This window comes from Hyperolius riggenbachi, chromosome 1 (genome assembly GCF_040937935.1).
Source record: "Hyperolius riggenbachi isolate aHypRig1 chromosome 1, aHypRig1.pri, whole genome shotgun sequence".
In the NCBI taxonomy this organism is placed as follows: Eukaryota; Metazoa; Chordata; class Amphibia; order Anura; family Hyperoliidae; genus Hyperolius; species Hyperolius riggenbachi.
Genome location: NC_090646.1, coordinates 333,059,983 through 333,074,819, shown reverse-complemented (window position 1 = coordinate 333,074,819; position 14,837 = coordinate 333,059,983). Strand labels below are relative to the sequence as shown.

Here is a 14,837-nt window from a genome sequence, read left to right as displayed (position 1 = left end):
AGGGACATCATCCTAGTGTCTCTTGTTTCTGCTGTATTCTGTCATATGAACATCTACGTTGGTTATGTCTGAAACCACACATAAAATATATATGTTTTGTATGTGTATTGCTGGATGTCCTGATTGTATAGTGCCTTGAACTTCTCATGTATCTATGCTCCCCACTATTTGTTTCGTACTATGTACAGCACTATGGAAGATGTTAGCGCTATATAAATAAAAAATAATAATAAAGTTAGATTAACAAAGATGGTTACTGGGTATAATACAGATTTTCATTAAAGAAACACACCAGAGGGCCCATTCACACTTGTCAAAGGCAAAATGGTAGTGCTTAGCTCTACTGTTTTGCACCGGTGATTTTACTGCGATTAGCGTGGTAAAATCACTGTACACTCTCACGATTCAGAGCGATTGCAATCAGCGCTTTTATAAGCACTGTATCACAATCTCTCGAGAATCACGCGAAAATGCTGCAGGTAACACGTTTTGCGATTGCCATTAATCAGGAAACACCTGCGATCGGCAGCAATTGCGGTAGTGAGATCACCACTGCCATAGGGTCACAATTGCACTAGTGCTTCGGCGATTAGTGGAGATCACCCGCTAATCACCCAAGTGTGAATGATCCCTAAGAGAAACGAAATTGCAAGAGCAAAATATAAGACGGAAGAAACGCTCACTATTCTGTGTAGGTAGTAATGCAAAGTACTGCATGGCCACATGCAGTGCCGTCTGCTGAAACACTGATCCTGTTCCTTACATTGATTGGAGCTGTGCATTAAAGTGAACCTAAAGCCAGTTAAAAAAAATGAGATTAACTCACCTGGGGCTTCCCTCAGCCCCCTGCAGCCGATCGGTGCCCTCGCAGCTCCGGTCCGATGCCTCTGGACCCGCCGGCGACGACTTCCGTTTTCGCCGTCACCGGCCGCCAGGCATGGGAACGCGAGTGATTGTTCGCGTTCCCAGCCTGTATATCGCCCCCTATGCTGCTATTGCGGCCAGGAGGTCGCAATAGCAGCATAGGGGGCGATATACAGGCTGGGAACGCGAACAATCACTCGCGTTTCCATGCCTGTCGGCCGGTGACGGCCAAACCGGAAGTGTTCGCCGGCGGGTCCAGAGGCATCGGACCGGAGCTGCGAGGGCACCGATCGGCTGCAGGGGGCTGAGGGAAGCCCCAGGTGAGTTCATCTCATTTTTTTTAACTGGCTTTAGGTTCACTTTAAGGTACATCCACATTATGTGCATTGCTTAACAAATGCTGTAGAAATGCATGTGTTATTTGATAGCATAGTCAATTGCTATGAAACACAATTTTTCCTGTGTTATCCAGAATTGTACTGTAGACATTGCATTAGGATAATGTGGTCCATTGCAACACAGAGATATGAACATATCGATATAAACATATGGGCAGTACGTTAGCATGCGGTAATGTAAACAATAATAATGTGAAAGCAGCCTTAATGGACACAAGAGCCCAAATGAAGATGAGAAACTGAGAAAGGATGGGGGGGGGGGATCAGGCATGTATGATGAGCTGTCCTGATGCTCAATGCTCCACCCATTCTCCTTTCTGCCCCCTCCAGTACCTGTAATTGCTCTCCGGCCCCATCTTCTGGTCAGCTGGGCCGTGCATCAGTGCGCCTGCGCTGGACGGGCTGCACGCATACTAAAGCACACAACTGCGGCCAGGAGTACTCTGTGCATGTGCAGATCTCTCCTACCCGTCCGCGGTTACATGCTGTAGTACGCATGCAGCCCGTCCAGCGCATTTTGTCTTATATTTTGGTCTTGCAATTTAGTTTCTCTGCAGGTCCATTCACACTGCTGTGCTTCTTTGCATTCATGCTGTGCTTCTTTGCAGCCTTGATAACAGTACCCTGTGAACTCTGTGTAGAGTTTTGCCTCCCTGTCCAGAAGCTCTCCCCCTGGTGCACTTGTATTTGGTAGCACAGGGGAGGTGACTTTCTTCCTCATTTTCAACACCTGCACTATTCTATTGACTGGCAGCAGTCTTTGACACTTACAGTTCCAGCCTTTGCTAGAAGCAAAGTGGAATGATTATGTTTTATATGAAAACAAAGTAATCAAACTGGAAAAAATGATTTGCCATTAATCATTGCAATACAGAGTGCATAACTGAGAAAATGCAGCTTTTCTCAACAAAAGTAGTATTTCCCATTAATATGTATGTAGTTGCGCTGTGTCTTTGCACTTTTTAAAACTATAACTGTAATAAATTCACTAACAAATTGTACATGGAACTACCGTGCGTTACTTTTATCGTGCAACATCATGTAAAATTAAGTCCACAATGCACTCAGCCACGATCACAAAAGTATTTTATGCAAATCAATGTGTTATCTAATGCATTTATTAGTTACATGTGTTAACTTTTGCTTTAGTTACATCCAAGCACAATTTTGTAAAAAGTGTATGCACTGTAATATGAAAAAATAACGGGCCTTGCAATAAAGACATAGTAATCTTTATATAAAGCCAGGCAATGGCATTACAGAACATGCGTGCGTTCAACCTAGATTATTATTATTATTTTGTACTTCCATAACACTGCCGTCTCCCGCAGTGATTTACAGAGTTTATAGTCATGTAACTAAAGGTGTGTACACACATCCAATCTTGATTGACTAATTTACCATGTCCGTGTAGTATGAGAGCTTACCTACACAGTCTGTTCATAGCATTCAAATCTATGGCCCTCAGTTTATATATGGAGGTGGTAAAAATGACCAATCAAGATTGGATGTGTGTACACACCTTAAGTGACATGACTACTGTATATACTCTGTAAATCACTGTGGGAGATGCCAGTGTTATGGAAGTACAAAACAATAAGAATAATCTAGGTTGAATGCACAAATGTTCTGTAATGCTGGCTTTATACACAGTTTATTATGTCTTTAATGCAAGGCACATTATTTTTTCATATTACGGTTTAGTGTCATTTAGAGATGCTCTCTATCTAATCAATCTAACCTACATGTGCGTGAGCTGCTTTGTACCTCACTCTCTGCAAGTGTAAATCAGCTCTATGAAGATAAAAACAGCAAAAGAGAATCCCCCTCGTGGATTAAGGTGCTTATTCAAAGGCTCACAGACCTATTAGGACCTTCCACCACAGCTGCCATACCATAGTTGGCCAATCCTCTGACATGCTAGCTCAGCTGAGGTGCATACACCTGGAGACAGGAAGTGAATCTGTAAAGCAAGCCTGCCCAGAAATTTGGAGGAAAGTAATAGATGAAGGGGAGTCAGCAGAATATTAAGCACCACAACAGAGGTAAAAGCACAGCAGCAAAGGAATTTACCTATAAAGGTGGATGCCCAGTTATCCTGCTGAGGCCTGACATTTACACAGCACAGGAGGACAACAACCGCTTTTCAAACAACCACCCACCTGCATAAATCTGCCATGGCTACGTCCCTAACAGCAGCTGGAAGTTAATACATCGAGTTATTGAATTCCAGTCTTTATATTTGGCAAGAGTGCACTTATACAGTGTAGAAGTTGTTTTTTTTTTTTACTGACTGGCATGCTTATTATGTTTGCAGTAGGGGCAGCCATAAAGATGTGACTATATGTAGGTGCTTACATTTGTCAGGCACTTATACAGAGGGAGTCTGACGTCAGTCCCCTTTCTCTTTTCATAACCGTTTCATTTTTTTTATACCATCAGTCATCATAAAATTCATCATCATATTTATTTCAGAAAAAAAGGAACGTCTGTAAAGGAGAGACCTCACATACAGCTCTAGTCTAGTTGCTATGTGGAGCACTGTCACAGGACAAACAGGCAAAAGGCAGTATGGGTAAATGGAAAATATAACAGTGCTCCAACTTATGCCCTATACCTTTATTAGTAAAACATCCAACAACTAAAAGAACAGTAAGCAAAGCTAGAAGGCCTATAGAGATAATTCAAAATTCACCTTTATGTTACCAAAGCTTACTGCACAGAGCAGATTAGCATTATTCTTTCTATAGCAATAACATTGAATAAGGAGCAGTCTGCATGCCCTGCACAGTTTGTTAAAGCGTTCTACCGTGCTTGTTGTCAAGAAGCCAAACTAGCAATAGACATGAAATAGAACATTGAATCTAATAACTATTCCTTTAATCTACATAGGAACATGACAAGGTTCATGAAAAATACATATTTATTAGTTGAACTCCTTTATCTGGTGCTCATCATATTTAGCAATTCATTTGCTATAGTTAAGAGCTTCATTTAGTTTATTATTAAACAGATATTGTATAGGAAAGGGGAAAGTAATACCAGTTATTGAATGCATTATTTTATGTCCCAGTCCCCATGGGTCAGAAGAGAATGAAATATTCCCCACCACCTCTTACCAAATTTGTTAAAACTGGATGTTTATAATGTATATTTGATTTGACTTCAATTTATAGTCATGATTTCCCAGGCATATAGAATTCCACAACAAAATGAGTTTTGGATTATTACACATGACACCTGTCACATTTATATACATGTAGGCGATGCTGATATACTTAAAGCACCACTATCACTAACATTTGTAAGATGTAAAACACATGTAAAAACAAACATATAAGATGTACATTTCACCCTGAGTAAAAAACACTATAAATTACTTTTTTTCTTATTTTGCTGTTGCTTACGGTTAGCAGTAACAATCTGACAGATTTGACAGGTTTTAGACCAGTCCATCTCCTCATGGGGTATTCTCAGCATTTCATCCATTATATACAAAAGTATTTCTTGTAAGGTCTAGTTCACAGTGCTCAGTTGCGTTGCAGAATAATTCTGCAGGCCAACTTACTGCCCATACAGTTATATGGGGCTGCTCACAATATTGTGTTTTAACTGAGTGCGTTACTAGCTGCATGCAGGCTTTGTAATATGCAAGTCTCTATTGCTATTCACACTTATTATAACGTGTGCATTTAGTAACTGACCTAGCCTAAAAGATCTATGCTAACATAGGAGCCAGCATGCCTTCTCCTTGCACACTATTTTGGCAGCTGGACTGAGTAACTGCCATTTAGTAAGTGCTTTTGAAAATAAAGAAAACCCAGGGAATCCCCTATGAGGAAATGGACTAGTCCAAAACCTCTCAGATCTTAAACACCTACTGTAAGCAAAAGTGACATAGGAACAAAATAATATATAAATATAGTGAATTTTATTCTGGACCAAAGGTAAATTTTATACATATGAATTTAAAATTTTACAATTTTTCACAATAGTGGTCCTTTAAGGGGAGTATTTTCATGCTGGTCAATCAAACCTTTGCTACTGTCAAATATTTAATCAGGCTGAAAATAAAGATTTGTTTTCATTCATCTAAATTAATCAGCTTTTTGCAATGCATACAGCTTTTCAGGGCTACAGCACTATTATCAATGACTGCTATGTTTTGTAACACCAGCGAGTCACTGGTTTTCATTGAACCACTGTACAGAAATAGGCAAATATTCACAAACACGTGCTCATGACTTGTGTGTGATGTGAGTGGGTGTACATATGTATATATATATATATATATATATATATACATATATATATATATTCTTTTCAAAGTGCAGAATGACATTATTGAAGACCATGTGAGGTTCTTTATTATTATTATTATTATTATTATTATTATTATTATTGTAGATAAGCATGAAAATTAAATGCTATTGAATTGGGGGGGGGGGGGGGATAACCCATAAAAACCTGTAAGAAAAAATAGCTACAGTTGCAACTAACATTCCTTTTATAGAAATTCCATTATTTTTTTTTGTAGCCATTTGTGGCTAATCTATTCAACTGCTACAAGTACTACAATGAGCATTGGTGGTAATTGTGAAACATGCAAAACTGTGCATTAGAGAAGCAATTCAGGATAAAAGTGCTATTAATATTTTTCTACTTGTTAATATTACTTTTTAGATACATTTGTCATATTAGGATTGCTATATATAATATATGCATTTTTAAATCATACAGTTTGTGATGGGTTAATTATGACAGCCAAACTAAAGAGATACAGGTAGGTAAGTTACAAAAAACAAAACTGGAGAGAATGTTTAACAGATTTCGTGAAACGTTGCTAATGCCCCTTGAGGACTGACGTTAATACGGTTATTGATTTGAAAAGGTGATGATTTAGCACGTGCATTAATCTAGTTATAACACCTTTTTTCGATACCCAAAGAGTTTCATACTGATAAAGGTAACTAATGGGAAGTCTAACTGTATAGTAATTAGGTCAGAATGCTTCAACTCTTGGAAGATTGCTTTTCTACCTTACATGCTTATTCACTAGAATGCCTTACCTTTGCTTATCAGGCATTAGTAAAGGTACCCACAGACATTAAATGACAATCATCCAAGTCTCCCCATTTCTACTAGATCACATGATTATCTCATTTCTATGGTCTTCTAGCCAGAAAATCTCACGGGAAATAATATTTGCATTTGTTGAGACCCAATTATAATTGCTGTTGATTTCTTCAATCAAGCTATCAACAGAGGTGTCTGAACCTTCTCCCCCTATTGTTGTTCCCAAAATGAACATAACGGTCACCCAATAAACATGCCCCAGGGTGACCAGATCATATCTGCACATCTTCCCCTTTCATTTACAACCAGATTTTGAAGTTGCCTACAAACTTCCAGTGCACTCACCTGAGGTACAACAAATAAAGTAAAGTACTAGTACTATGTGTGGCTACTTTCACAAAATGCTTGTTCCCATCAGACTTCCATAACATTGTAAAAAATCAACCTAGCAGGATAACATGTTTTCTTTTACAAATAATGAGAGAATAAAGCTTAGAAGCACATTGTGCTTATATGAGGTATGTGTCTGTAGATACTTACAATATTATTTCTATCTACTACACCGAGTGAACTATGTGATTTATACTATGCAAAGCTTAGCTAATACCATAGTTAACATTAAGGTCAAAGTTTAATACTTAGAAATTAGGTGGGAGGAAAGCTTGAGAAAGATTGATTTTACTGTAGACTACATGATTTTACCTATAATCAATGGAGGCCATATATTCGCAATGGCTTTTCTTTATTTGCTTCATCTAGCAGCCAATGGACTATAATAAATAACATACGATTTGCAATCCCATCTGGTGCCACTTTGGACCTGAAGAAAAAATATCTTTAATTTGGAAAAAGCATCCTACTTCTGTTCAGTTTTTTTCTTGTATTGTGAGCTTTGTGCAGCTTTCCTAATGATGAAACAAGGTAATTTAGAAACAGGGAGATGGTTTTAACAAGCACAAGATGTTTTTAACACGTACAATTCTATGTGACCCCAGGTCTGCTTTGTTACACTGATTTTATTACAGTTTCTTGGTCACTGAATGGCACAGACCAGACCACTTGTTAAAGTGAAAAAAATCAGAGCACTTCCAGCAGTCTGTACTTTCAGTCAGTATAAACATTGAGTTGAAAATTAAATTATAGTCTTTTTCAGCATTCATTAATACGGATGCTGGCCAAAATCAGAACGTAGTCAAGCCGAATTGCTGGTTCAGATTTACAAAGTGAAGGTTCTTCCAGCTTTATTAAATTTCCTTTAATCTGTAATGTTAAAACGCACAGGGCTTTCTGGGTCCCTAGCAGGCCTTGTCCCCAGGCAAGTAACATAGAAACACTGAGGCAGCAATGTAAATTGCTTAATTAAGGTGAAATTTAGAAATTCTCCAAAAATTCACGAACCCCCAAAATAAAAAAGTCTCGTATTATTGGCGACCCGCAAACAACTATAGATCCTTACTGAGAACATACTACTAAATTACAATGTACCATTTGTGCGCATCAATGAACAGAACTTCACTAAATGAACAGAACTATGGTGCAAGCTATTAAGAGGTAACCAATATTTTCCATGGAGACTTAGAAGAAAAAGTAATATTTATCAGCAGCGAATCTACAATAAATAAAACTAATCATCAGTTTCACCAATAACCTACACCTGCCACTGATTAGGTTATGGACACCGCACAATACTATACTGCATTCCAGAACACTCAAATTTTTTTGTTGTTGTTTTTTTTACCTAAAATGACTATAGGAAAATTGTGTTGAGTGTTATGACTGTGCAGCTTTCCCAAACAATGGCACATCGATCGGTAAAACCCAACTGCACGCCTACATTTTCAGTTTAAGCCTGTTTTTCTACATTGCTCTCAAAGTTTTGCAAAATAAATTACTTCTTGTATGAACTTTATATGTAAATATTACCTTATAATTCATGTCTTAAATAGTTAAGCCATTTTTAAGAGGAAAAATAGAGGTATATTTATAGCTCCTGGCCACGCAGTAAATATACAGAGACTCTCAACTGACACACTGTAAACACATAACGTGAATATAATGCCTACCGATTGGACATATAGATGTATGTGTGCACATGCATACTGTACACAAGCAATACTACTGTGTTGGCTTCTGGCTCTTCTTCACCTATACACAGTAGGCTTTCAGTATGACTCAGCCTTTCATATGTGCAACTTTTAGTTGTGAACTTTCCCAGACTGCAGAATGAGCATCAGGCAACCTTAGCTTTCTCTGGTGCTCTGTTGATATTGCTTCGGTTTTACATATAAATTTCTAACATATTTTGCCCAGAACCAGATCCTCTAGCTCTGATGTGTTAATAGTAACAAGATGATAACCCAACCAAGCATTATCATTTCTTAAAGGAAGCTCAGCAGTTTCAAACACATATATACAATGGTCACAACTTACCGCAGTATGCCAAGATGTAGACTTTTTACAAAACCACTGCAAATCAGCTCCAGTCTACATTACCAAAACTCTTAGTAAGCATGAATAAAATGGAACATTCCCTGGTAGCATGCAACAGAACAGTAGCCAGAAAATGCTTCTGGATGCCACATATGCTTCATTTACAAAAAAAAAGTTTGTTACAAAATGATAAATGAAGATACAGTTCCTAGCTGCACATTATATATATATATATATATATATATATATATATATATATATATATATATATATATATATATATATATATATATATTTATAAAAGGTGGCACATTGTCACATGTATGACCCAATATCTCCATTTAAAATATACATAGTTTAATGCATGCGCTGCGCGATCTACGTTCACATAATAATGCAAATGAGAGATTTACGCATTTAAAAGAAAGCATGTCATAAACATGCATTGTGAATTTCATCCACTTGCAAGTGCTTTAGAAGTGAGTGATGCTTAGAGATGCTCCAAGAACCTGCTATGTGTCAGATGTAAAGGATGAGTGGAGAATTAATGAATGAAGGCATGTGCAGCACTGGGAATTGGTATCAAATTCTCAAGCAGCTCTATTTGCATCTCATCATCCTAGTCCATGCTTCTTAAAGGAAAAACCTTTCCTGTGTATTTGCAACAAATATGTCCCTGCAGGCAACAACTTACCCCTTTTAGCGAGAAGCTCTAGGAAGATTACATTTTCTGCTTTCTTCAAGCAAGTCAAATCAGGAATTCACACAAAAATCTCCATGTTATTTTTTTTCCTGCAGACCTCCTCTACATCCCCTGCACATATTTACCTCAGCTGCAAAAGTTTTATTGTACACAGAGCAAATGCACTTTTTCTTCTGGGCACACATGATCCTGCCTTTGATAACTAAAGGGCAAATCCTACAGCTTTGTATATTTTCACTATCCTTTACAACAATAACTTCTGCTTGTGTTTTAGAGGCACAGCGGAAACCCTGGCAATCCTCAGGCAGAAGGATTTATGTGGATGTACCTTTTTCAATTTATGAAGGTCTGTTCAACAACTGCATTGCCTTCATCTGTTCTAAGCTTCACTTAACAGCTGAGAGCAGTACCACTACTGTTTATATTTACAGTCTTGTTTCCGCTGCTTTCATCTCTATCTCCAGTTTATGATGGCAGTATGGCAGTTTATTAGCCATATTTATTTGAAAGCATTAATACAATGCAAAACACCTTTCTGCCTATGTTCAAAATATAATAGTGATTCATATCAGAGAATCATGAACAATCAGAGCTAGATGTGCTAGTAAACTAGTAATCTGTCAGGCAAATGATAGAAAAAAAAAGCTATCTGACAAAGCCATTCCTCTATCTTTGGATAATTAGTAACTCAGAAAAGGAAAGTGATTACTTTTATCTGTTTAGATAATTGTATGGTTATAGTTAAGTCTAATGCTGATAAGAGTACATAGAAAGCTCAAAACTGCCACTTCGCTGTATGAATATAGAGTCGCTGCTCTTAAACGACTGTTAAACCTGTGCATGCAGTTACCTAACAGACATACGAAGAATATTACTTACGAGTCAAGGAGCTCACAATTAACATGGATATCCATAGGAGCACTAAAGCGATCATATTTCAAGGCTTTTTAAATCCACTTGAGCACTTTAAAAAAATTCCACCTTGAATCTTGTAAATTCCAGAAGTTTTTTCCTCTTGTAGGTACTGCTGTAGGGAAGTCGCTTGTCTATGATGTTTTATTATAAGACAGACTTTTCAGTTTGTGCAACAGAAGCAAGTGAAGCATGTATAAAGGAAACAGACAGCTTGCAGGTTAAGGAAAACCCTTTTGCAAGTCTGAGCAACTGAGAACTGACAAGCTAAATATGCCTGTAGTCCCATTCATTTCCCCGCCTACAAGGGTTGCCAAAATTACCAAGCCCTACAGAACTAGAGAAGGGATTCTTTACTATTCCATCGCTGCACTCCTTTTTGTCATTCTGCCCCCCATCTCCACCCCCCCCCCCCTTTATTCTGTATGTCTGCTGACATTTCCTGAGTTTTTTTTCCCTTTATACTCAAGCTACGTAAAAAGAGAATCAGATGTGAGTCATGGTTAGGCATCGTCTGAACTGCTAAATGAGGTCAATCAGAACATCAATGCTACTGCCAATATGTGTCATCAATAGAATACTGAAAGGTCAGTGCAGCAAAAACTTATATTTTAGTGTGTAGTGCATGTTGGAGAGTTAAACCATCTAACAGTTTCTTCTGTATCCCAGGAACTTCTGGAGTGATATGTTTGTGCTTGTTTTCTCAGCTTTGCACACCTGCAAAAGCTTTTACAAGGTTCACATTCTCATCCCAATCAGCTATACAGGCAGGCATATGTGAAAACAGCATATATCTAACCTCCACTTAAAAATGAAGTATCACTTTTGGATGGAGTAGTACCTGAAATTCACTAATCTGTCAGCATTATGACAGCAGTCATGTTTCATATAGTTATTTCCAGCTGCAAAACCAGGCACCGGTGCTGCATACATTTAAAAAAGGCTTCTGGTAATGGCGTATGTATTAGTGAGCTAGTTGGTGAGCTAGGCACAGGATGAGCCAAATGAAAGCTCACCCTGCTGCCACTCAAATCCTCAGCGGCGTTAAAAACTATTTCCTCTCCAAGTTGTTGCAGCCTGGAGGGAGCTTTAATTTGGGATCCGGCAATCGCTGGAACCTCACATTACCCTTATGCGCATTGTTGCTATAGCGCCACCTAGTTTTGGTGCTCAGCACTGAACGATGTATGCCAAAACAACCTGCTCTGCAATAATTTCCGCGTCGGATCATGCCGATAGTTGAATATTGGATAATGCAACTATACAGCCGCAATTTACATTGCGGTCTATGGCATCACACAAATTTCCAATCCAACCATGTGCCCAAATTAATTGCTTCGCTGATGCTGAAGGACAATGTTTACATGATAGAACCCACACTTATCCAGAAAATATTATTTTTTCTAGGTTGTCTCATTGTTACTGCTCCTTGGATATGATGTACAAGACCTGTCCCCTCTCCCAATGTTATTACTTCCTTGCCCTTGTATTGGTCTGGATGGCATGACAGAATTGCTAGACCAGCCAAGGAGACCACATTGGTCAACAAAAAAGTTAGAAAAAAAGTTTGCCAAAACCACAACCAATATTGAAAAGGTGATTTATCAGACCACATTGTTCCCTTATATGTCCTGTGCAATGTTGTCATCATGTGCTTGGATACAAGTAAGAGTAAGAGAGGGGGAGAGAGCCTAAAAAACAACAACATTGGGGCAGCTCATTCCCTCTTCAATGGAACAATAAACATCAAGTATCTCTTTGGACAAATGAACAGATTAACCTGTAAGGAAAAACCACATACTCCCCTTCCCTATAAAGCGCCCGCTGGTAGCTGGTCCTCCTTTTTTTTTTACTCTGTAAGTCTCTTCTCCCCCAAGAACTACTGTGAGTGTTCTGGAAGCGTCACTTCTCCTGACCATCTCCTGCACAGCTTCTGGTCTCAGGAAAATGAGAGAAGTAATGGATCTGTCACTCAAAGCCCCTCCCCCTACCTCTTTATGATGCCTGTTACCGGGAAGGGAGGGGGGGGGGCTGGGGAGGGGGTGGGATCTGGTGACTCTCTTAAAAGAGTCATCAGTGATCACAGTAGTGCTGAGGGAAAAGTGACCAGCAGAGTAACGTAGAAGAGAACAACAGACCAACAAGATCTTTAGTACAAAGATGAGTATGTGTTTTGTTCCCCAAAAGTTTTTTCTCTATGCCTGGAGTTTTGCTTCAGTTGCATTTGTCATAGCTTACTCACTCCTGGTACTAACATTGAAAATATTACATTTAAAAAGGACCCGAGGTGAGAGGGATATGGAGGCTGACATGTTTGTTTCCTTTTAAATAATGCACACTACCTGGCTGTCCTGCTGATCCTCTTCCTCTAATACTTTAAGCCGTAGACCCTGAACAAACAAGCAGATCAGATGTCTATGACAAATCTGGCAAGATTAGCTGCATACTTGCAGGGACGGATCTAGGGGGGGCAGGCGGGTATCTTGGCCAAGGCGCAGTTTGTTGAATTCTTAAAAAGGCGGCAAATATTGGATGGGGAATGGCAGTTTAGGCGCCAAAACCTGATCTTTAGGCGCCAAAACCTGACCTTTAGGTGCCAAAACTGGATGGGGAGTGGCAGTTTAGGCGCCAAAACCTGACCTTTAGGCGCCAAAACCTGACCTTGCCCCAGGCGCAACTTAGTCTAGATCCGTCCCTGCATACTTGTGTCAGGTGTGTGATTTAGACCAGAAAGATCAGCAGAACTTCCAGGCAACTGGTATTGTTTAAAAGGAAATAAATATGGCACCTTCCATAGGTCTCACACCTTGGGTTCCTTATAAAGGTTACATAAGGCAATTCCAAAAAATCTGATTTACTCACCTGTGGCTTCCTCCAACCCCTGGAAGCCTATGTGTCCCTCATTGCAGCTCTACTCTCAGGCAGTCTCTCGGGGTCCCCTCCATAGCAGCCGCCCACCCAGCCAGATCAGTGAGCTCTGCACATGCACGAGTGTGTGGCCGCGCTGCTACGACTGGGCTGCTGCATTCTGCGCAGGCATAGACATACTGCGCTTGTGCAGAACGCTCCCAGCTACAGGTGCACGACCGGTAGCAGCGTGGCCGAGCACTCACACATATGCCGTGGCCTCCAACCTGACCGAGTCGGCAGCTGCCTAGGAGCGGACCTAAAGATACTGTCTGAGAGCGAAGCTGTGGCGAGGGACACATAGGCTTCCAGGAACAGGAGGAAGCACCAGGTAAGTAAATCTGTTTTTTTTTTTCAATTGCCTTATGTATCCATTAACATCATATCATAAAACATGTTAGGGAATAGATTATTATTATTTATTATCATTTAATACTTACATAGCGCAGACATCTTCCACAGCACATTACAGAGTACATATCATAGTCATATGTCCATCCTAGTCTAGGGTCTATTTAGGAGGAAACCCAATTAACTTCTCTGTATGTTTTTGGGATGTGGGGGGAAACAGGAGTGTCCAGAGGAAACCCACACACCATGCTGCACTATTGTGATCTCCTCAGTAAGTGGACATCTATTTTTATTCATAATAATAGATGTCACTTAATATTATAAGTTTGACTTGGCTGTGGCAATACAAGCAAAGACTAAATTGTAAAATTATGTTCTTTTAAATTTTAACATATTGCATAGTAAGCGAAAGTGGGTGTGTAATATTTTTCTTAACAGTTATTTTAACAAATTTGTATTAGTTTTAAATAAGGTAAATATGAAAGATAGCTTTTGAATATTTCATGTGTATCATTTGCAGCCAGCAGGCGGAGATCTAAACAGTTTTGAAAGCTTGTGCAGAACAAATTACTCAGAAGGATAAACCCCTCCCTCCTCTCTCCCAGTCAAGTTAAAAGATACTGTAACTATAGAACATATAATCATTCAAGCACTGTAAGAACAGCAAAATTAAGTCTTCATTGTACTTTGTGTCTAAAAAGCTTAGAGAAGAATTTCAATATTTAACAGCTCACCAAAAAATTGCACCTATGTCATTGTGCCCCAGTTAAAACATCCACAACCAATCGTTTACATAAAGCTACCATAATATCAATTCAAAAATATAAAACAAACTTGTTTATATTTTAATCAGAACATCGATTACACATACAAATTAAAATGGCATCTTACTTGTATATATCTCTTAGTTACAGTCTACATATTGCAAGATCACTTTAGTTGACAGACCAAATACTGCAGTGTTGTATCGACTCCCTAAAGCAGCTGAAGTATTAGAAAAGTACACAGGGGGCCATATGCAATTCGAGGAGATAAGAAGTTTAAAACAAGCAAGCTTCTTATCTTCTCACATCGCTCAGGATTTACCAGCAAATTCAATTGCCAGTTTCACCTGAGTGATGTCCTTGCGTAAAGGAGCATGACTAGGTATTCGCTGAGCGATGCTCCTGTGTAAGTGAGCAATGTGGAGCGAGGCA

The 14,837-nt window shown here is 39.1% G+C and overlaps 1 protein-coding gene across 5 annotated transcripts in view; it reads right to left on the bottom strand.

Moving 5' to 3' along the window:
- CRLF1 (cytokine receptor like factor 1) overlaps positions 1-10,698 on the bottom strand; it is a 182,292-nt gene extending 171,594 nt beyond the window's left edge. For all 5 annotated transcript variants that reach the window (XM_068233911.1, XM_068233912.1, XM_068233916.1 and 2 more), the window contains exon 1: positions 10,351-10,698. In XM_068233911.1, the coding sequence (XP_068090012.1) occupies positions 10,351-10,405 (55 nt within the window). In that variant the 5' untranslated portion in view covers positions 10,406-10,698. The remainder of the gene's footprint in view (positions 1-10,350) is intronic.
- Positions 10,699-14,837: the final 4,139 nt, after the last annotated feature.